At 38.1% G+C, this 23,274-nt stretch overlaps 1 protein-coding gene across 1 annotated transcript in view; it reads right to left on the bottom strand.

The window, feature by feature from the left end:
• col11a2 (collagen, type XI, alpha 2) overlaps positions 1–23,274 on the bottom strand; it is a 62,117-nt gene that overhangs the window by 15,503 nt on the left and 23,340 nt on the right. Inside the window, exons 7-33 of the mRNA XM_049603037.1 lie at positions 18,133–18,246; positions 16,347–16,562; positions 14,379–14,432; positions 13,830–13,871; positions 12,935–12,997; positions 12,693–12,767; positions 12,356–12,442; positions 11,900–11,956; positions 11,690–11,743; positions 11,447–11,500; positions 10,123–10,176; positions 9,453–9,506; positions 9,198–9,251; positions 9,006–9,050; positions 7,162–7,215; positions 5,324–5,368; positions 5,074–5,127; positions 4,842–4,886; positions 2,883–2,936; positions 2,723–2,767; positions 2,412–2,465; positions 2,201–2,245; positions 1,903–1,956; positions 1,601–1,708; positions 584–637; positions 401–454; positions 142–186 (exon numbers count right to left, since the gene is read on the bottom strand). Of these exons, the coding sequence (XP_049458994.1) occupies positions 142–186; positions 401–454; positions 584–637; positions 1,601–1,708; positions 1,903–1,956; positions 2,201–2,245; positions 2,412–2,465; positions 2,723–2,767; positions 2,883–2,936; positions 4,842–4,886; positions 5,074–5,127; positions 5,324–5,368; positions 7,162–7,215; positions 9,006–9,050; positions 9,198–9,251; positions 9,453–9,506; positions 10,123–10,176; positions 11,447–11,500; positions 11,690–11,743; positions 11,900–11,956; positions 12,356–12,442; positions 12,693–12,767; positions 12,935–12,997; positions 13,830–13,871; positions 14,379–14,432; positions 16,347–16,562; positions 18,133–18,246 (1,734 nt within the window). The remainder of the gene's footprint in view (positions 1–141; positions 187–400; positions 455–583; positions 638–1,600; positions 1,709–1,902; positions 1,957–2,200; positions 2,246–2,411; positions 2,466–2,722; positions 2,768–2,882; positions 2,937–4,841; positions 4,887–5,073; positions 5,128–5,323; positions 5,369–7,161; positions 7,216–9,005; positions 9,051–9,197; positions 9,252–9,452; positions 9,507–10,122; positions 10,177–11,446; positions 11,501–11,689; positions 11,744–11,899; positions 11,957–12,355; positions 12,443–12,692; positions 12,768–12,934; positions 12,998–13,829; positions 13,872–14,378; positions 14,433–16,346; positions 16,563–18,132; positions 18,247–23,274) is intronic.

Genomic DNA, 23,274 nt, shown 5'->3' with positions numbered 1-23,274 from the left:
TAATACCGTGAGCAAACAAACAACAAAAAAATGAAACAAACAAAAAACAGTTGAGTGTGGGGAAGATAAAAGACCATCCTGTGAGCAGAGAAGCTTTTACAAACTGACTGAAAGAACAAATGAATAAATGCAAAATGGTACCGTTGGTCCTCTTTGTCCTCTTGGCCCTGATTTGCCAGTGAGACCCTAAAATGATGAAAAAAAAAACAATTGCAGACTCAGACAGAATTTAACTGCATATTACTGATTATGTAACTTAATCTACAGGATCTATCAATCTAGCTCATCTGTGTAGAGATAATTAAACAGCCAATCTGATTTGATCACTAATCATTCATGGCCTGAAGAAGTTGAAAAGTCTGCTTTGAGAAGGGAAATCTTCCACAGAACATTCACTTACCCTTGTTCCCTTCTCGCCGTTTGAGCCAGGGAATCCTGGGAATCCAAGAGATCCCTAAAAAACAAATCAACATCTCAACATCAGCTGTGTATCTCACCATGCAGAAGCCTGATGGCCACTGGAGTGAAAGTGATCTTGGATGAGTAAATGAGTCAGTGAGGATAATATGTATGTGTTTCTTACCTTGGGTCCTTGTCTTCCAGGATATCCAGGAAGTCCAGGTACACCAAGTTTACCCTGATATCACATGATAACATAATTAGTCATCATTCTTTTATTTGACTGGGTCACAACATCTGGAACTGTTTAAATATTACCAATCTTTTAAACAAGAAATCTTATCACAACCCTGCTAATGACGATCTGTTCAAATTCAGAAATATATGCCACAATATGAGGACTAAATGAGAATTAGCTGATAATATGTTCAGGTGTGCTACAGTCATATTTCCATGCAATAAAAATTAACAGCATAGCTAAAATAAGAAGCAACTGACACAAAAATACAGCACAAAATGACAAACACTTGTGAAAATTACATGGCAATGTCTAATTCAAATATACTTATAATATAATTATATTTTTTCTTTCTTTTTTTGAAATAATTAATTTTTTGGACAGCAGCTCATATTACAAGACATACATCAGGACAGATGCAGTTTAATTAAAGCAAGTGTATAAATAAGAGCTATGAAATTTATGTCAGAGGGAGAAATGAAATAGCAGTCGAGGTTTGCTACAATAAAACGACATAAAAGGGTAATTAATTTTTCTCTTTATTTTTAATATGGCTTTAATTTGAAGAAATGTTATATCCTTAGTTTTCAAGTTTTAAGTTTTAGTCATTGTTTTTCTTTTAACAATATGTTATCTCTGGTGTTTATTTTATTCTATTGACTTGATTTTTTTGCAAACATTTATTTTATTTTATTTTATTTTATTCTAACTATATGTAGCACTTTGGGCTGCATGTAGCCTCTGAATTTTTTTTATCTTGTGTGCACAAAATCATAACTAAGCTGATATATAAACAGATACAGCTGAAGTTGAAAATACTGTTAATTCCATGTGTAAATGTCACGTTTCACTTAAGTGCACATACTTGTACAACCACAAGAGGGCTTCCACATAAAGCGGGAGATGATGCTCCTAAGAATCTATCTCATGTTACTATGAGCCAATTGTATAATGTGGTTGTACCTTCTCTCCAACTAGTCCAAGTGGTCCGATCTCACCAGGGGGTCCAACACGACCCTTTGGCCCCTCTGGACCATCTTCTCCTCTGGGGCCTGTTACTCCAATCTCGCCCTGTCAGCAGGACACAAAGCATAATCAGAATAAATCAAGCAATATGTATCTATAGATAAATAACAATATAATAAAATATGGTGAAGACATAAAATGACAATAAAAAAGTCAATCAATCCACCTCTTCCTTCATCCATTAATCATTCTATCAACAAACTGATCAGTTAACCCGCTGGTCCATTAATCTATCTTACCCTTTCTCCCTTGGGACCAAAATCGCCTTTAATTCCAGGGAAACCATCTTCTCCCTAAACACACAAGCAAACAAAAAGCACACAGTACATATTCCATTAAATACTAGATCAACCTTGTTATTGATTATAACTCAAAATCCTTTTAGACAAAAACCTAATATGTCCTGTTTTGATTTTACATTTTGCTTTTGTGTGTCAACAAAAAATGTGTATTAGATCGCTTTCACTATGCAATTGTGATTAAAGAGGGAGTATTTCTTGAGTTAGTGGAAGTATTAAACTGTAATTAATCACTTACCTTCTCTCCCTTGTGGCCCTTCAGTCCACGGATTCCTTGACCTCCCTGCAGTTAAAGCATTGCATGATTAACACACTGACAGGCTAAAGGATATTTAAGTCTTGTGTTGGTTCAATTTAGTCGCACACTGAAACTTTGAAAATACCGGTATTACCTCACCATCAACAAACCTGTTTGTTAAAGAATAACTAGAAAAATTCATTGTGCTGACCTTGAGACCACGAGGGCCAGGATAGCCAATAGCTCCCTGAGGACCGGTGGGACCCTGGAGAAGGAAGAAAGTTTACAACACCATTAATACCTTAAAGTATTTATGTTGGGTGTCATTTTTACATGGAAAACTACAAAAACAAAGACATGCTTAAAATAACTGCACCAACAAATGTATTGTAAACATGCATTTTGACAAAACTCTTTTAGATGTAATATGTTTTTTTTTCTGTTATGACTCGTATTCAATTTGTATATTGAGTTAGCTAGATGGAAGTGATGTTGTGTGATCCGGTAATGATTGACACCCACCTGGTTTCCTTTGGTGCCAGGGGGCCCCTCCTTTCCTGGGTGACCCTGAAAAGGGATGACAAAAAGCTCAAGTCTCAGGACGTACACCCATTGTTGGTAGACTCAACTTAATTCAGTTTTAGTGATATGAACAAAGAAAAAAAGGAAGAGACAAACGTACAGGAGGGCCATCAGCTCCAGGCATTCCTGGCAGACCTGGTTTCCCTGTAGGACCCTGGAGGAGAAGACAACGTGAGTGAGAGTCCAGAAGATGGTGGAACTAAACGTGAAACTGTTTGTCAATAAAACAGCATAGAAAGAATAACGTGCTAAAAAGTGTGTAGCTACACGGCTGACAAATATCCTTCACTGACACCAACACATGAATGATTGACATTAATGAACTATGGTGGGACAAAAGTTTTGCTTGTCATTATGAGCACTCAGTTCTGATTCTCCCTGACACATACAGATTACTTAACGGTTGCAGTCGCTTCCTTTCTAAGCTTAATGTGACGGAGAGAAGATGTGTAATTTCAATGTAATTTCAGAGTTACTTGAGCTGCCATTAACACAGGGACAGTGAGAATTGGTAAGTTTCCAGTCTTTATGTTAATGTAAGCTAATTGGCTGCAGCTTCATATTTGATGGACAGATATCAGTGTTATTAAAATTCTGATGTAACTGTCAGCAAGATAGCAAATAAGCATATTTCCCAAAGTGACTATTGCTTAGCAATTTTTTTCTGAATGCTTAAACACTAAGTGTTTCTTGAAGCACTATCTCTGAAACCATGAACAATTGTAGTAAATGCATTTACCAAGTATGCCAAACTGAATGCACACATACTCAGTTTGTAATTTTATGACACACTTTTTGCAAAACTGTAAACACAACTCACTGCTTTACTCTCAGTTTGCAAATTAACACACTTCAAGCCACACTGTTTTGCCAGTTGCCTGTCTTGACACATGTGCTGCCTTGCTCAGGACAACATTGCATGCCATGTGGATTATGTCCAGACCCATAAAGAAGGGATTATTTTGCCTATTTTTTGTTCTTTTTCTAATACAAATGTTTTTATTTTCTTCAACTGCGTTTAAGTTGTTTGAGGAGTTTTAGAGGATTTTGAGAAGAAACAACCTTTTCATTCATTTGTATTGATAGTGTGTTGTGTTCTGAAAATACATATCCATACTTCACCTGTGTTTATGTGTGTTTACTACATGTATGACAATGTTATTGCAAACTGCTGTGCCCTGCACACGGAAAAAGCAAAAGCCGCCAGTGTTTTTCATTTATACCATCAGAGCGCATTTGGTGCTTTGTGTGCTTATTAAAATGGTTTGTGCAAACTGCAAGAATTGTTTGCTGTTGCAGGAGATAATAATGTTGTGCTGGTTTAGTGAGCGGTTTTGTGGTTAGTGTGAAAAGTTGTGCAAAAATAGCATATAGTCTCAAAGACAGTGCCAATGCAATTAGAAAAAGAAACTGTTTAAGTCTACAAGAGAGACAGACATCAATGAAGAGTAGTCATCAAGCAACCTTTCATGTTATCCTTATCCATAATGGAGAGATATGATATGCAGTGCATGTTTTGTTTCATCTAATTCAATGTTTTGAGTCAAACTTTTCTGGAGAAAATGTAATACTATATTATGGACTATGAAATATGTGACTTTCTTTCTGTACCAGGTAGGAATAAATGTCACAATCAATAAAGCTATTATAGATTTCTAAAGAATTTGGGCCCTCTTCATCTCCAATTGCATAAAACTGCACATCTTTCTCACATATCCTTCTGGTTTTTACTTTAATAATATCCTATACTGCACTTTGTGTCACTGCAATATGTTTTTTTTTTCTAAATACATGAAATAACATCAAATTGCAGACGCAGGATGCTGTCCAAACTCTGTAATGGATCTCCAAAACACCTCAGAGGGCTAAAGAGCTATCTGTTCACCCTTCCTTTCCTTGTTTAGAGCTGTCCTTCATGAATGAAGAGGATTTAACTAGTAAAATTAATAAGTTCATCCTGGTCATTCTATCGTATAACTGTTGCTTATTGAATACTTAACTTCCTGTATGCGGTGGTATTTTCAGTACAGAGTAACTGTATTCGTTTTTATTTTCTTACTTTCTCTCCTGGAGGTCCGATGGCTCCCTGAGGTCCTGCCATTCCCTGCAAAAAAAAAAGAAAAGAAAAAAGGATGAATGTATGAATGAATGAATAAATTAATGAATTCTCCACAACTACGGTTTACTTCCATTTTGTATGCATATATACTTTGCTCTTTATCCCACAATTACTTGGTAAAAGAAGTTAACAACACAACTATGTGAACGTGGCCGGCTGTCTTCTATCTCACCTGAGTTCCTGGGGTTCCCTGCTGACCTGGAGGTCCTGGCTCTCCTTGGGGACCCTGAGAGACAGACACAGGGGAAGATAAAGTGATGACAAATGCAAGGCAAACAACAGGACAGAGTGAAGGATAGACGAGGAAAAGAGAATCAAATCTTAGAATTACTCATTACCGTTAGGGGTACTGATATTCATCAGCTAATGCAAAATTACAAGGTCACATGATAACATGGTAGATAACTCATAGTGACACTGACCAGGTTTCCCTTGGGACCATGGGGCCCGTCATTTCCTCGTACACCCTGAATAGAAAAAGGAGAAAAATCAGAATGGAAAAGAATCTTTTTTTTTTTTTGGATTATTATTGTAAATATAACCTAAAAAGAAAAACAATAGACCTGAACACAAGCTATATCATTCACAGAGCCTTCACTTTCTGTTTAACAGCCTCGTCCTGCAGTTAAAACAACCAAAGAGCTAAAAGTACAATGGCCAAGTGCAGGGAGAAGAAACCACTGAATTTGTCAAAAAGTAATCATATTAAGTATGTATGATTGTTAAAACAAACAAACAAAAAAATAGATAATACAGTCCTTTAATACTTTCACTATTTTGGGTTAATCTATCAGTTGATCTGCACTGTTATTGTTATGCATTAAATATAATATGTAATATCCGTAAAATATGTCATTTAGTCAGGGGCCGTGAGTCTCCTGAATGATAGCAAAGTGGCTCCTTAGGGAGAAAGGTCAGGAACCACATAGAAAACAATAAAACACAGTTGTACATGCTAATAACTAACTGGATGACATGGAGGCTTCTATCCAAAACACATTATTTTGATTGCAGTGAGAATTGAAACAATCCTTACTAGTGCCTTTCTCAATGCCACTCACAAAAAATCATAGATGTTGGTGATGATGCTAGTGTGTGTCTTTAGATTTGTGGGAATCAGCATGCACCTAAATCCTTAAACTGTGCTGCTTAAAGGGAAACCACAGATTCTAAATGTCTATTTACAGGTCTTGTGAAACAAACAAACAAACAAACAAAACATGTAAAAAGCTTTCTGTGGCTCTAGGGGGAGCTGTCACTCGAGGCAGCATTGGTTGTGGCTGAAGAAGTTTGAAAATAAACAAAATATGTTGGTGTGAAGTAAGGAAGATGTGAGGTTACCAGGCCTCTGTGACCTCCTTATCTCTGCTTGAGGCTATCAACTCGAGGCATAAATGTATAATAATAACTACATACTGGACCCCAAGATAGCCTTATCACTTTCAGTGTAAGTGCTCGCCTGGTGCATATGCCAAAAAAAAGTTTCTGGCTTCCAGGTTTACTTGCTGCACTGAATATATAGAGAAGTGTTTCTCCTGCTGGCCCGTACCCGCGAATTCCCGCTCAGCTCACAGACTTTGTGATGTGATGATGCCATGGAATTCTAATTTGCTTTTCTCAGCTCACGGACAGTTTAGCAAATATAAATCCTCCACTGATAAAAATAGTGATGGAGCAGCAGCTAGGAGTATGGCAGAAATCCAACGAGGTATTTATGAGAAGTTTCTGGAGTGGATACTCCAGGTAAAAAAGAAACTTTTTACTCAGAGGAAGGATTCAAGTGAAAAAAAAAGACTTGAAGAGAGTGCAACAGGAGGCGGAGGGAGATGCAGTAAGCTTACCTGTAGGCATATGCACACGTTGAGAGTGTTTGTGTAATTACTCTCACTGCCAGAGGAGGGAGACAAAAGTACTGCACTGAAGGTTTAAAGGAGTGCAAAACTAATCAGTGGGAGTACTTTTTTAAGGGCAGAGCCTAACCACTGTAGCCAAACAACTCTATTATATATAAATATATGAATGTCAAGTATGGACTTTGCTGCCTAAACCCTGGGTGATACTGGGTGTCTTGGTATTGTTTTGAGGTGACTGTGGGAACATCACACATTCATTTTTAGATTGCTGGATACCCCTGTCTTTATATCAGGTCACAGGGTACTATTTCAGAAGGTGCTGTGGGTGTTCAGTGGTCACAGACGAATAAAACAATGCAGCCGAAAAAACAGCAGCAACATTGTGGTTTGAAATTGTTCATACTCACAGGAGGTCCGGGGATTCCAGGAGGACCTTTGGGTCCAAGCAAACCGCGAGGTCCCTGAAGAGACACACACATGCGCAAGCGAAGATCAGTCAGTAATCAAAGTTGGGAATCACATATTTAAAAAGGCTTACAAATTGGATTCTAGAACAAATCATTACGTAGATGAATATTAATGGGAGGTCAAAGGTCAACAACAGCTACAGCAGCAACATCAGCATCAGGACAGACTGACAAATTAATATGCAGTGGAATATGTGACTATATTGAAATGATTGTTACTGTTTGTTGATAAAAAAAAAAACACTGCATTTTTAGCAAACTACACAGACTGATTCCAATAGCATTCATTTTTTTTCTCCAAAATTTTAATTATAATATTTTCATTTTATTTATACCTTAATTCATAATTGAAACATAATCAGTTATCTGCTGTGCCATACACATTATAACAAAGGGTTAAAATGGCTGGAGGAAAATTACTTGTATGTCAACTGCTTTTAAAAAGTATAACTGGCATCAACATAATAAAATAAATCTAAATTTGTACTTTCAAAGAATATGATTTAATCTACATTCCTCATACATTTTTAAAACTACTTGTTATACCACTTCCTTGGAGGCAGGTGTACGGCGAAATTTTTTAGTTTATGTCATTGATACCAGGACTCATCACTCACAAGACAAAAGGGTTTAGAAAATGATGTTTTTGTAATGGTGATATTGAGAATGTGATGCATTGAATTTGGTGTCCTGATGGTGATGCATTGTTGGTGGTTATGAAGACATTTTATTTCCTTGAGTGTGCACCCACAAACAATAATACTTCCTCTTGTTGTATATACTGTTGTAAAAGTGTCTCGATAATAAGTTTTGATGTGAAGAAAAAAGGAAAGTGACTTTTGTGGCTTTTCATTTGTTTGTCAGGAACCATTTTATTCTAGAGCATTAAGGCTAGATTGTTATTTATTTATTTTTAATCCTTTTTTGAGTAATTTTTTTCATTTATATCACACATTTCATGCATGACAGGTATAGACTCAAAGTGCTTAAAAAAGGCAAAGATCATATATGCCAAAAAAGGTATTACATTTATAAAAACATTTAAGATAAGATCAAAGCCTATAACACAAGAACTTATTATCATTATTATTACTTTGTTATAATAATAATAATAATAATAATGATGAAAAAGGGAATAATAATAATAATAATACTGATTCTAACATAAGTTTACCTGTTAATTACATCCTTTAAACCTCACTTAAAGCTGGAGAAAAAAGTTTTTTTTTTTACATTAAACATAATCAATAGACATGCAAAGAAAAAACAGTAATGCAGTATATAATTCAGATGTCAACATTATAAATAAGGCTTTGAAGCTTTGAAGTTTCAGTACAGCGCCATATTGGAATGCGTGGCCAACATATGATGTATATCGTCTCTGTAGTTAAAAAATAATTGTATACATGACAAAACAAGTAACTAGTCTTATTTTATAACCTTTGTAAAATTTTGAACATCTACTCTGTTATGATTTTTTTTGCTGGTTTATAGAATGAAGCTGACATAATTTTACATCCAGACATCCATTTTTTTTTGCAAGCTGTTAGTGTTCAGTCGGAGCTTGGTAATTGTTTTGTAGAAACCATTGCACCATACAGCTGTGATCCTGACAAGACCTGGCCACATCTTTTACCTCTCCATCACTAACTGACACATTATTAGAGTCAAGAACCCCAACTATGTCAGGTATTAATGCTATGGTAAGAAACAACAGGTGTGACAGTAGCGGTAGAAACGAGACATGCAAATAGATCTGATTGTGTTGTCATGGAAACACTCACTGGTTCACCTGGAAGACCCCTGGGTCCAACTTCTCCGTCATCTCCCTGGAAATACACACAGAAACAACATGCCAAGGATGTAAAGATGCTTATTATCAACAGTTATGGGGTAACATGCAATGACAGAAGTTTTGAGCAATGCCTGGAATCAATCAAAAATCTAAATCTAATTGTTTTCTCATATCTTCTTACCCTCTCTCCATCCTCTCCTTGAGGTCCCGGGGGTCCCATTACACCTGAATCACCCTGACGAGATGAAAGAATGAGGAGTGAGGAATCAGAAAATTCTTTAGCTCAGATATGTAGAAACATACATTCAAGTGTTCAAGGTCTTATATGTACTAAATAACAATCTTTTTTTTTCTACTACCACTATTACCACAACTACCAATAGTAATACTGTGTAAAGTGTATAGGGAGTTTTATTGTAATTTACTTTAGACTTACCCTGTGTCCTTTGTCACCAGGCAGACCAGGAAGACCATCAAAACCACGGTCACCCTGAGAAAAACACACACAGACAAGTAAGAAACAGTGGTGGAAAGTAACTAAGTAAATTTACTTAAGTACTATACTTTAGTACTTGTACTTTACTTGAGTATTTCCATTTTCTGCTGCTTTATACTTCTGCACCTTTACCAGCACCTTCATCACATTAATGCATTAATAATTCTAAATCAATAATATAATACATGTTATTCTGAAATGGACCATTTTGCATAATAAATACTTTCACTTATTTTAAACATATTTTGATGCTTATACATATGCACTTTTACTTGAGTAAAATTTTGAAAGCGGGAGTTATAACAGAGTATATTTACACGGTAGTATTGCTACTTTTACTGAGGTAAAAGATCTGAGTACTTTTTCCACCACTGTGTAAGATATTAGTACCAACACCAAGTATAGGTTGGCTTAATCATACTCCTGTGTATCCTACTGGTCGAGCCTACTGAGTTACACATGTATTATTTCCTAAATGTATTACTACAAACAAAATAGAATTACAAGCATCTAAAGATCCAGGTGGGGGACAAGCAACAAACACAGAGTTAAAATCACAAGAGTTTATTTTGATGACGTCTATATAGGACTGACACCAGAGAGATGTTACCTTAATTCCAGGCTCTCCTGGCATTCCCCTGGCACCATCAGCTCCAGCACGGCCCTATTCGGAAACAAACAGAGGATAAACATGTGAGACACAAATATAGCAGCCAAATACCCATGTGTTTTGTTTTTGACAGGATTTTAAATTTAAGCTGAACTACAGGAGAAATCCAGGTATGGAAAAAGGTGATTCCCTGTTCATATGTCATGATAACACACTTGTTTTTGGTTGAAACCAATGACTGTATATAAGGATAGACGGCATGACAGCTCCTAAAAAGTGAAGCAAAAACATCTCAATTCCCTCATTCCCTCCTAGTGGCTAAAAATTCAAAGTACAAATAAAATACATTTTTTTCCAAAGATACTTTCTCTCACTTTAGGCAGTTTTCATCACGCTGATGTATGTTTATGATGTATATTAAGTTAGTTATTTGATAAAAAAGACATTGTGACATCATGATTGACAGCCGTGTGTCACTGGTGTCCTTGCAATCACTGATGGGTCAGATGACGCCAACCATGAGACCTCAAAAACAGTGAGGATGTAACCTGAGTGGTGACCTGGGGGTCCTTCCCAAGAAAAGTTTGAATTTCAAAAACTTTCCTGCATTTTTATGCTTACTACATTGATTTTGGTTGAGTTTTTGGTTTATGATCCTGGTACTTCAGCAGAGTAGCAGAAGGAGGAAGGGGTGCCAGGCCATAGGCTGGGTACACTGATGCAGTGGAGGAGGGCAAGCCAGGTCGCCCCTCACCCCCGTGACCCCTCAATATTAGCTAGAGTGTCCCGTTGGACATATGCAAACGTAAAGTGGTGAGCATCGAGACAAGTTGTCCACTGTGAGCTGCATCCGATTCACGCGGGGCTGGAGGGTTTGAGACGGATGGACAGAAGAGGAGGCAACAACAGGCAGGAAGCAGTACGCTTGTAGATTCTTAGGGCTTATTCATGCTGTATAGTGCCAGAAACACGGGAAGACGGGAGGGTTGGCGATTATGGTGTATGGGTTGGAACTCAATACTTCGACTGTACTTCATGACTGCCACTGCGCAGACTCTGGTTCCAAATGAGGTCACCAACATAAGATGGAAGCATCCGTATGTGAGATATTTTGGTGTCATTTTTGTACAATGGAAGGAAGTGGAGACATGTCACCCATCTTAACATACAGTCTGTGGTTGAAACATCTACACCCTTCACTGTATGGAATTAAACCTGTAGCAGCCCCTGAGCTTCTTTAAGAAACAACAGTTATGTCCTGTGTACTTTGGGTTAAACAAACAATAAACAACTTAAAGACAAGCCAGACATTTTTCATACTTACTCTTCTTCCTGCTTTGCCTGGAGGTCCCATCATGCCCTGGGGTCCCCTGGGACCCTGTAAAATGTATTAGTTGTCTGTGATACAGTTTTTGTCATAGATCTGACCTGAGTATACTATAAGTTCAGCAACAACATACACCATACTGTAATGTAAAGAAAAGAGTTGAGTACATGGTTTGGCATACAAATTATTTAAATAATTTGATTTTCATTTGTGGTTAGAGTTCAGGCTTAGTGTTTTTACCTGAGGACCAGGATCTCCACTCTCTCCCTTCAGACCATTACTTCCTGGATTTCCCTGAAACAGACACAATTATCATCATAATCGTCATCATCACCAAAACTATTCATCCTTTCATGCCCCTTTATGATCAGAGAAAAGAAAAATTAAAACAGTTTAACAACAACAAATTCTGAACAGCTAAAGGTCCCAAAAAACAAACAGATTACATACTAATGGTCCAGGACGTCCAGTGAATCCCATTGGTCCAGGTGGTCCTTTCAGAGCCATCTAGAGAGAACAACATCTCAAAATCAGTGATGTTATTGATTAATGAAGAAAAGCAAAGTCTCTTTTCACTTCCATTATAAGTCTCCCTGGATGACAACATCAGCTAAATGCCTAAAATGAAAATGTAATTTAAGATGTCATGAGGGTTTTCTATACCATGTTGATATCATGTGCACTCTGTTTCCTGTTCTCACTTCAGTAAGGTAAGTGTCTCTTTTAACATCAATAGCAAATAAAGTTAATGCCTTCCAAATCATGTGTATAAACTTGTTATAATATGGACACAGTTCTTCAAAAACAACAATCTCTAGCACTGGCAAAGCTTCAAGATTCCATGTATATGACCCTTGAGGCTTACAAACTGCACAAAGGAAATGTGAAGTAAAAGTGATGACTGACCCTGGCCTGAGACAAGATGGCTGCTGCCTGGGCTTCCTGTGCAGAAACGACAGGACCCTTATCTCCTCCACTCTGACCAAAACGGAACTGCAAAAAAGAGAAATATATGAGTGGATCAGCAAGGAACCTTCAACTTACAGTCAAATATCCAGATATTTGAAGAAAATCCAGCATCAAGTACTTTGTATGTATATGTAGTGAGCATACAGAAGTATACAGGATACTGAACAGGGGCCTATGTTAAAAATGACCACTTGGAGCAATCATCACTCACATTTAATGGCCATTTATTCAGCATGCATTCCTAATCAAGGATCAAAAGTAAAACGTGACTCACAGGCAGCATGACTGAGGTTCCAGGAGGTCCAGGGACTCCATCAGCTCCAGGCAGACCAGGCTTACCAGGAGAGCCCTGCAGGATGGAGAGAGGGAAGGGTGAGCTGGCAGGTTCAAGTGAACTACGCTTCTTTTGCAAAGCTTATCTATAATGACCAGTAATGTCTCAGAATCATCTGTGCACAGATTCCGCACCCATGTTTCTACAAACCTGCACTTCTTCAGATAAAGTGAAACACTCACCCTCTCGCCAGGGTCACCGACAGAACCAGGAGGTCCAGAGGAGCCAGGAGGGCCAGTAGGACCCTGAAAGAGGTGGGGGAAGAGTGATTACTCATTAAGCTGTATCAGTGTCAGGTGCAGTTTCATTATAGTATTGCAAGGGAGTATCATGGACATAACATGCAAGAAATAATAGTAACTGTCACAACTTTAAAATAGAGAAATGTATTGGCTAAAATGCTACCTAATACAGTGCTGCAGGAATAAGTCCTAAATCCTAGAAATGAGTTAGCAGTTTTGCACTTCCGGTTACTCCAACTTGTAGTCAGTGGGGCTTAAATGGGTTTTTGGTTAGATGCCTAACTTAAGGTCTGTGGGGAATATAAACTGGAGAGATTTTCACATGTTGTTCCATGACATGAAATATGTCAGAAAATACCCTACTTATGAATTTTGAAGCTTTTGTGTGTCTTACAAAAGGTAGATGCTCATAAGCGGCTAAATGAGACTACAGTATGTCATCAAGCCAAACATAGGTTTGAAGCCTTGTTGTGGTGGTGATATTGAATTCATGTGGTTGTGGTGAAGTTGATTAGCTTTTTACTTGTGGCTATTGCATTTATGCTTCAAAATTCATAAAAGTGGTGTTCATTTTTGAACAAAACGTTTATGTTTTTAAGCTTATTTTATGCAAAAAACAAAAATCCAAAGGAAATATCCCATTGGCTTTTTGTCAAGGGAACAAAAACATGGCATTCTGCACCCCTCTAGGTATACTGGGAAAAAGCAAATTACATTATTACCCCCCAAAAATTATTATCTTAGAGAATAAAGGTACAAGCTTTAATACAATGTTTAGAGGTAAGTAAAATTTCATTTATCAAGAAGACAAGGGAAAAAACCATCATTTACTTACAGCAGGTCCCTCAGGTCCTGGAGGTCCTTCAATCAGCATACCCTGCAAGTCAAAATAAAGTTAAGAAACAAGAGGAACATACTAGTATGGACATTAAAAATACAAGCCATGACTCAATTAATCAGACTTGATTAGTCAATTTTCTTTGGCTGAAGGTTAAATCTTACTTCAGCATTTTTCGGCTGAAATGGATGAATGGAAACTTCGAGGACAAGAAGCTTAGCCTTGCCATTTAGTCTTTGAATAGGTATGATTGCTGCCATTTTAACTACAAACTCTCAGACTACAGGGGGTTTGCGAGTTCCACATTGGAAATTGACAGCTGGTCACAAACATTTATAAAAACTCAGTGGCACAAATATTGAAAAGTGTAGGTGATCAGAGGTAGATAAGAATTAGAAAAGCAAGACTGTGACTGGAAGGACTGCTGCAAATCACTGGAGCTTCTGGCAAAAATGACTGGGTGAAGATTTTCCTTTCTGTCATAGAACAAGCCAGTTTGAATACACCTGCTCAGGTAAAGCCGCTTAAAGACACTAAGTAACTCACAGGCTCCAAGACAGCAGGTTCTCCTTTCTCTCCTTTCTGGCCTCTGACAGCGGCCTGAGGAAAACACACATGTAGCCAACAACACAGCATAGTCAGTATAGAGGTACTCAAACACACCCATCAAAAACAGAAACAAGACAAACACACACATAGACTGCAGATTTGGCATTTAGACATCAGGTGCACATTAACATTAAGACACCCACATTAGTTTGCTACGTTACATTAAACACTATTATGTCAGTGTAGAAAATAGAATGATAAAAAAACTCTGTTTTGCTTTTGATAAAGGTTTAAGTCTTCATCCAAATATCGATGATTCAATGGCTCTTCATACTGTAGGTCCATTACTTGTAGATTTTTTTCTCATAGATACACAGAATCGTCAGGGATTAGCAGCTCTAAATGAAGCCTTACACTGAGATAAATGGCATTCCACGCAAAAGATGCAGCAATTAGTAACTGCTGCACTTCCAAATGCCTCTTTATGCAGTGTATATGATAGTTCATATTATCATATATGTTTATTAGGATCCCCAATAGCTTCTACCATGGTAACAGCTATTCTTCCTGGGGTCCTGAGTTTCTCATTAGACACCCTGTAGAATAAAAACAGTTTCAACCACTGATTTGAGGACTACGTCTTGGTCCTTAAAGTATTTGAAATGCATTCAAATACAAGTGTCTCTGCTTGATTGAGCTTGCCTGGCATGAAATTTAATTTATGAATAGACCTTAGTTGCATGGTGGCCATTTTGAATTTATGTACTTCACACTTTGGGTGAGAAAGTAAAACAGGTGTTAACACCTAATATTGTGAGGAAAACTATTGCACACAGTTCCCTTACTGCAGAAATATTCATTTAAAAACAATGTTTTGATGTTCTTACCTTCATCAGGTATACGGGCAGCATCACAACACTTTGATTCCACACTTACACCGTTTTCAAAAGGTTGGTCATGTCAAAGGCTGTTATTAGACAAATATGAACCTCAGTGGATGTATTCTGAAGCTGGGTTTCGACTTTAAACTATATTAACTATATTAAACTATATAGATGTTCAGTGGGGTAGTGATAGTTGATGAGGTGGGTCAATTACTAAGTAGTATTACTAGGTAAATATTGGATGGGTAGGTTACCAAGGAGGTAGTGGGTGTACTCTGGATGCTTTTCCCTAGTTTTTGACCTTTGAAGACCTTTGATTCATTTTGTATCTTTAATCCATATATTTTTTGACTGGTGACATATGTGCTTTGAGTCTGTTCAGCGTGACCAGCAGTCAAACCAATCTCTGTAGTCCCCTGATTGGATGACTGAGGCAGCTCCTATGTGTATGTAAGTTATATATGGAAGTGCTGTGATACTACCCATATACATAATGAAGGTGAGAAAGACAGAAACATTGTATTTAAATACATATTTCAGCAGTAAGCAAGACAGTGTGCTGGAGTTCTAGTCATTGTTTTCAAGATTCAATTCACCTGCCACACACTGAGGTGTGCAAGCCTTTTTTCAAAACAATTAATTCATGAAATGAAAACAAGGGTAGACTGCAGATATATTTTCAAAGTCAAGTCTAAATAGGTAACTGCAGTCAGCGTTCTAGCTGCCCCCCCTGAGATATCTTAACTGATTTAATAACTTTCATGTCTGTCCAGAGTCCGCACTTCTGTGATAAGGGTAATATGGCTACAGTCTCTATCTCAGTCATTTAGGTAAAGCTTTCAACAGCACCAGATGTGTTCAAATTAGCCCCCATGCGTAAGAAGGTCAATAGGTCCCAGACTTGTAAAACACAAAACACACAGAAATAAATGATGTCTATCCATAATGAAATTTGAGAGATGGCAAACTCAAACAAGTCATTTGAGAGGACATTGAATACAATTTGACAAAGACAAGGATTCAGAGTTGGTTGAAACTGATTTTGTTGTCTTTTTTTTGCCTCTACAGCAAAACGACTTACGCCTCCCTCATCTGTCACAGCAGACAGGGCGGGGCCCATGTTGGCTTCGACCTCTGCAGTCTCCAGTATTGGCTCATTGTAGTCCCTGTAGGAATAGTCGTATTCCTTCAGGCCCACGTCCCCAGTCACATACTCCTCAGTGAAGGCCTCCTCGCCCACACCGCCTGCCTTGGTGGCATCTACCTCCTCTCCCACCAACGTCGTCTCCACCTGGGGCTGGGTTGGGTTTATCAGAGCCGCAATGGACAGAGGGGCACGAGAGGATGGATCAAGCAAAGAGGAGAGGTTTGTATGATGGGGAAATGTTAGTAAAGAAAAGAGAAATGCAGAATGAAACAACAGGGGGATTGGAAGAGGGGGGCATATATAGAAAGAAGTGAGTCTTACCTTTTGCAAATAAACAGTGACAAAGGGACAGACAACAAAAACACATCTGGAAGACTGTGGGGACTATATCAGTCCTTCATGCTGTAACTTCAGTCTGATCTTTTCAGGTGATTTTTCAGGTTTATCCTATGACTTTAAATCTCCTGTTAATCATTTATTGTTGAGCTTAGAATAGTTTGTGTTTCCACCAAAGTATATCCTCATCAGCCTGTGTGCGATGACCTGTAACCAAATGATTTCTCCAAATTTGCAGGAATATATTATCTGACATTGCAAACGTTTGGTTTAAAAAGAAAGAGAGGCAGAACAAAACCACACAGAACTGATATGACTGATATAGCACTTTGTGAAAACAAACTGCTGCTGTGCTACACTATGCAAAGCAAAGACTATGTTATTTTCTATTATACTTACCATGGCTGTTTTAAAAAAACAATACGAATCCAGTGGAATTATGCTGTACTGTTATCTCAAATAAAAAAAGCAATATTGAAAAAGTGAATACACCTGAAGCAATATCACAGCAGGTTTTGAATAATGTGTAAATTTGTTCCTAAAATACACAATATAAAACTGAAACCAAAACATTTGCAAAAACATTCTTAGCATCAAAATTGCAAAACAAAGTCATCAAAGTCAGCTGGTAAATATATATCGGTAATAATGACAATATCGATTATTGCCAAATAAGTGAACTGTGAAACAGATCAGAGGAGTGAGAAAGTCATTCTCAAATTCTGATAGTTTAGGGCTGTAAAGTAAGCCACAGCAACTACTGTATTCTTTAGTTCGGTAAGATTTTTTCTTCTCAAACCAGAATGCATTATATTCATCTCCCTTTGTTGCTGTGGTTAAAACTGCACATCAAATATTCCTAGGCGGATCCCTTTTTGACAAGATTTTTGTTCTTATGTCAAGATCACAACCTGATCAACCAAGGATCTTGAGATGAGAACAGGAGTCTTGTTGTTAGGAGGGAAAAAGGGAGCCACGTAAAAATGTTTGATGATACAAGCAGATGAATGTGGTGCATTCTCTTTGAAAAAGATTTTCTCTTATGTCTTGTCATTTGGCATCGGTGCCAACAAAACATTGATGTTGGTTAGAGAGTTTAAAGAGAGACACAGGACTGTAACTACTTGGTTAAACAATGTGGTTAAACTACAAAGACTGGGCTCACCACCACACAGGTATTACACTATCGTCTTCCTTTGGTGATGATGATTTATTTATGTCACTGTATGCTAACTGGTAATGTCTGTTTTTTTTCATATTTACTAGGCAAAATAAGTAAATCTATCTAGAGATTTGATGTAAAATTTCTGTTCATCTGATTAATCAGTCTTCTTTGACTTTTTCATCTTCTTGTCACTGACCAGTGTGTAATTTTCTTTTTTACCTGTACAGGGACCTCTTCTTGTCCAATCACCTCACCCTCGGGCACCGTCTCCTCATAGTAATAATCAGTCTCTGTAGGGGTGTGGCCAGCCTCGGCATATTCAGTATCTACATCCTGATTGGTCAAGTTGACAGGAATTGGGGAGCAGGGAGGAAGTAAGCAGATTTTGATGAAAGAGCGTGGTTAGTTCAAAGTCTGCTTGTAAGTGATGATGAGTTAAAAGTAGAAAAAAAAATGGAACACATCATAAAATTGTGGTTGCCGAAGAAACTTTTACTGGCAACTCACATTTTTAAAGTTGCAGAGATCCATTTTTGAAAAGAAATTTCAGGTCCTCTCAGAAGCTCAATAACTATAAATCTTGCCATATGCAAGATTTAGGGAGTCATTGAGACTACTTTGCTGAGATTTCTTTCCATTGTATTGTTGAACACTTTTTTTTTTTTTTTAGCTTACAAAGCCAATATTCGTGAAAGGGTGAAGTCTGCTCTTATTGAAAGGTGGACTGAGAGCCCTATCCATCCCTCAAGATGAAAACATCATGACTTGATGCTTTGGGATGTTTAGTTTCACCCAAGACCAGGAAACAGAGAGACAACCCCAATCAACGGCCTCACTGAACATAATTCAGTTAATTCAATGTAACCCATTTTATGAATTTTCCAAAACCCACTAATAACCATGAACTTCAGAATGTCTCTCTACCTCGAAGCTTGTCGGCTTCATAGAAGACTATACATTGAATTTAATTTAACGTCTCTATATTCTGTGAGGCCGCTTTATTCATATTTGATACAAAATATGGCCAGAGACAGGTAGACAGGTATCAGAGAGAAAACACAGGTACTTCAAAAAACAGAGACAGAATGGCAGAGTGATATAGGAAGTTTGTTGTGTTGCTTGTGTATAGAATGTGATAGTATTGTGTTTTCTCAGGTTTAGTTTTTGTGCCATAGAAATCCATGCTCATTCATTTGACCGGTACGTTAATGGTTTCCCCCCGAAAAGAAAGATACGGAGAGCTGGAGTATATTCAGGTTCTGAGATCCAGGTTCAGCAGCTTGAGGTTAGGAGTATGAAGTGAAATGAAGAACAATGAAACTATACAATTAGCCATGCTTCAATGTGCACCGCTGTATCATATCATATGGAGAAGTTGGAGTGATCGTAAAGATCATATGATATATAAACAGAGGAGAAGGCACCCAGCTGGTATGAACCAACTTCCATTCTGAAGACCAGATTGTCCACCATCAAGGATTTACCTCAAAATCTGCAAGCCATCTACTGAAAGATCAAACATTTCAAACCAACAGTGGTAAAAAATTGAAACATTAAGTTTCACAAGGATGTTGTTGCAGACCCTGGATGGTGGAAAGAAATGGCAGACAGATGGGACAGATGGGACATACGACTCTGGACATTCTGACCCATCATGGGCCCTCTTGTTGTACCTGTTGATAACCGTTGGTAATTTTCTTCGCTGGGACTGCAGTTCCACTCAGCACAGTCTTGCCAAAGGGTGGGAATGGTTTGTGCTGGGATTTGACATTAATGTCCACCACCACCTTGGATTTTGTGGGTCTGGGCGGAGTGGGCTGGACAGGGGCAGGTGATGGAGCTACTTTCTTCGGGATGGAAACCTTTTCGACCACAGTCTTCACGACTTTGCTCACCGTTGGCTTGACCAGAGGGACTTTCGAGACGACAGTTTTAACTTTGGTGACCTCTTTGACTTCAGTCTTTACTTGAGTTTTTGCTGCTGGAGCTTTGGTGGCCACAGCCTTTGCTGGTTTTGTAGGCTCAGGTTTTGATGCTTTTGTGGGTTTAGGTGCCTTAGTAGCTTCTACTTTGGCAGCTGTTTTAGCTGCAGTGACCACAGTCTTTTCAATCTTTTCTACTTTAACAACTTTCTCAGTCTTTGCTTTTGTAGTGGTTTCAATTTTTGCCTGATTTGCAGCACCATTACTCACAACTTTCTTTTCTACCACAGTAATAACTTTGCCATTGCCATTAGCCTTAGCCTCCCCATTGACTTTATTCTCAGCTTTGCCACTGATTTTGACTTTAACCTCTTTAACTTCGACGGTAGTTTTGCTATTTTCATTGGCTTTCTTCTCTGCTGTAACTTTGCTGTTGCTGTTTCCATTAGTCTTAGACACAACGGTGGCCTTTCCATTTCCATTGGCTTTCTTTTCTGCTGAGGATTTTCCATTTCCATTACCATTTACTTTCTTCTCAGCTACAACCTTGCCATTGCCATTTCCATTCACCTTGGCCTGAACTGTAGGCTTGGCATCAGCTGTAGCTTTGCCATTGCCATTAGTTTTTGTTACAGCTGCTTTTCCATTGCCATTGCCGTTGGCTTTAGTGGCACCATTTACTTTCTTCTCAGCAGCTGCTTTACCATTGCCGTTCTTAGCTGGGGCAGCTGTGGGCTTAGGCTTAGTCGCTGCTGTTGGTTTGATCTTAGACAAGAGGATCTCTACTGCAGTGGGTTTTGCTTTGGATGCCTTGGCTGTGGCAGACTTGGGAGCTTTGGTGGGCATAGGCAACTTGACTACAAGTTTGGATGGTCCAGTCTTTGCCGGCTTAGCTGGAGCGGGTTTTGGTTTGACAGGGGTGGATTTAGTGGGGGCTGCTTTTCCATTGACCTTCTTCTCATATCCAAGATAATTGTTTGGTAGAGATGTTGTTTAGTATGTAAAAGTGCATATTGACAAAGAGAGTGGAGGAAGACAAGGATACATGGAAGGGTTGGGAGGGGGGTGAAAAGCACAAACAAGGGATGGACAGAAGGAGAGAAAAAGACAAGAGTGGATGTTTTGAGAAACAATGACATAAAGATGGCCAAGGCTTGGATGATTTACTGAGACTGTACAGGCATTACTGGATACAGCAAAGGATTAAAACAAGTTTTAAAACAGTAAGCAAAATTATAACTGAAAAAAATACCAGTAGTTTAATACAAAACTCCACATTTTGAGAAATTTCAAGTCTTTGACCCAAGTTATTTAGATGAGGAGTTTTTGCTGATCTCTCCAGTAATGCCATTCCCAATATTAAATGACAAAGCAGCATCTTTGCGCTAATATAGACTGGAGCCTGTGGTTTGGCAGAGGCACTGAGGGCTTGACTGGTCAGGTGAAGCTGGTGCTGAACACACACACACAAAACATACACAACACTGATGCACTAACCTGCTTTGCTCACTCTCTTTCTCTCTCTCCCACACACACAGACACAGTTTATGTTTGAGAAAGTTATTGCTGTTTAGCCATGCAAAAGAATGAGTGTGGATGCCAGGTGAGCATGCAAATGCATGTTAGTCACATAAAAACCACAAAGTGAAAACAACAGTACATAATTGATTCTTATTACTCATGCTGCTATCATGAAAATACATGCAAATTAACATGTAAACAAATAAAAATTTCACCCAGGAATATAGTGTGAAGGAATAACAGGCCATCACTGTGAATATAAACTCCTCGAATATGCGATACAGAACACAAACACAGAAATAAGGGAGACAGACTGTGGCATACATGTATGTCATGCATGCCATACAAAAGGTCAGATGTACAACCATGAATGCATATACCAAGACAAAAACATGTGCATTGATGTTCCCATGTTGAAATTGGTATGGAGACTGATGACCCAGAAGTGCATGCGGTGACATCCTTCACGGCAATTAAGAAATCATGCAATTAACAAGACAGTACAGACACATGCCCTGGTCAAACAGTTTGCAAATCTAGCTGTGTTTTTTTTCTGTGCTCAGCTGTGAAGCCCTATGGGTGGTGTTTATCACAACACAAAATGAGTGCCAGATAATTCAAACAACCACAGGAAAGCATTTCAATGTAATTATGTTGTTCTGTGCCTAGCAATTAAACACCCATCATGTGGCAAATCCCATCTATCTTACACACAACATAAATAAGACTATTTGACCAAGACAAAATCAAAGGAATACTTCACCCACAAAAATAAGCATTTTTATATCAATCAGTCATGCCATGATACCATGAATTTGTGATGAAAACTTCTGCTTTTCTTGCATGCCTCCACAGAAAAAGGATGTAAAATTTAAAACACATTTTTGATTGGGGACCACATTTAAAACCAGCAAAACTATATCAAAACATCTGTTAAAAAACACAATTTGCGCAGTATAATCCAATTCTCATTTATCCAGTTGTATTCTCAGTGAAAGTGAAACTAACTCCGTTAGCGCTTTTAGCACTTCCGGTTCTCTCGTCTAAAAGTCGATACGTTTTTTGAATGGGATTTTGGTAAAATGCCTCAAATAAGGTCTGTGGTTAACAAAAGCTTAAGCGAGTTTCAGGTTTTGTTCTACGACATAAAACACATCAGTAAATACCCTACTTGTGAATTTTGAAGCTTTTACGTGTCGTAAAAAAGGCAGTTGCTAACAAGTTGCTCAATACGACTACAAACCCTGTCGGGGACATTAAACGTCATCACCCCCGAACAGGCGAGAGTGCTGGCAGTCCGCCATTACAGCTTCTTATTTAGCTTAAACAGTCCGATTTCCCCATTATACAATGTTTTTAAAATAAAGCGGCCAAAATCAGTTGAAAGCTTAGTGGCGGTGACGTCAAGAGTCATGCGACCGTGGAGTAGCCATGTAGTCCGTTAAAGCCTAACGTTAGCTTTTTACTTCTGGCGATCGCATTTAAGCTTAAAAAATGCATGTGTTGGGGAAATACTGAGTTTACAAGTGAATGAAAAGGACTTGGATTATACTGCACAGCTTAAATGTGGCCCCCAGTCAATCAATAAATCAATATGTTCACCATTTTCTGTGGAGGCATGGGAGAAAAACAGAGTTTCCTTCAGGAATTCAAGGTAACATGACATGACTAATTGATTTAAAATGGTCATTTTGTGGCTTTAGTATTCCTTTAAGAAAAGGCTACTCTGGCACATTATTATTTGTTTCCTGTGTGCATGCTAAGTTTGTCATCAAAGACAAAACACCCAATAATTATGTAATCCATCGGTTTAATATGGTAATGTCAACAGATCCACAAATTAAAATCGGAGATGATATGAAGCAACCTCAAATCCATATTGTATGACATGTTAATAATGTCAACCTATTTGATTTTT

The sequence above is a fragment of the Epinephelus fuscoguttatus genome, linkage group LG17 (genome assembly GCF_011397635.1).
Source record: "Epinephelus fuscoguttatus linkage group LG17, E.fuscoguttatus.final_Chr_v1".
In the NCBI taxonomy this organism is placed as follows: Eukaryota; Metazoa; Chordata; class Actinopteri; order Perciformes; family Serranidae; genus Epinephelus; species Epinephelus fuscoguttatus.
This window is presented reverse-complemented; position numbering and strand designations above follow the sequence as displayed.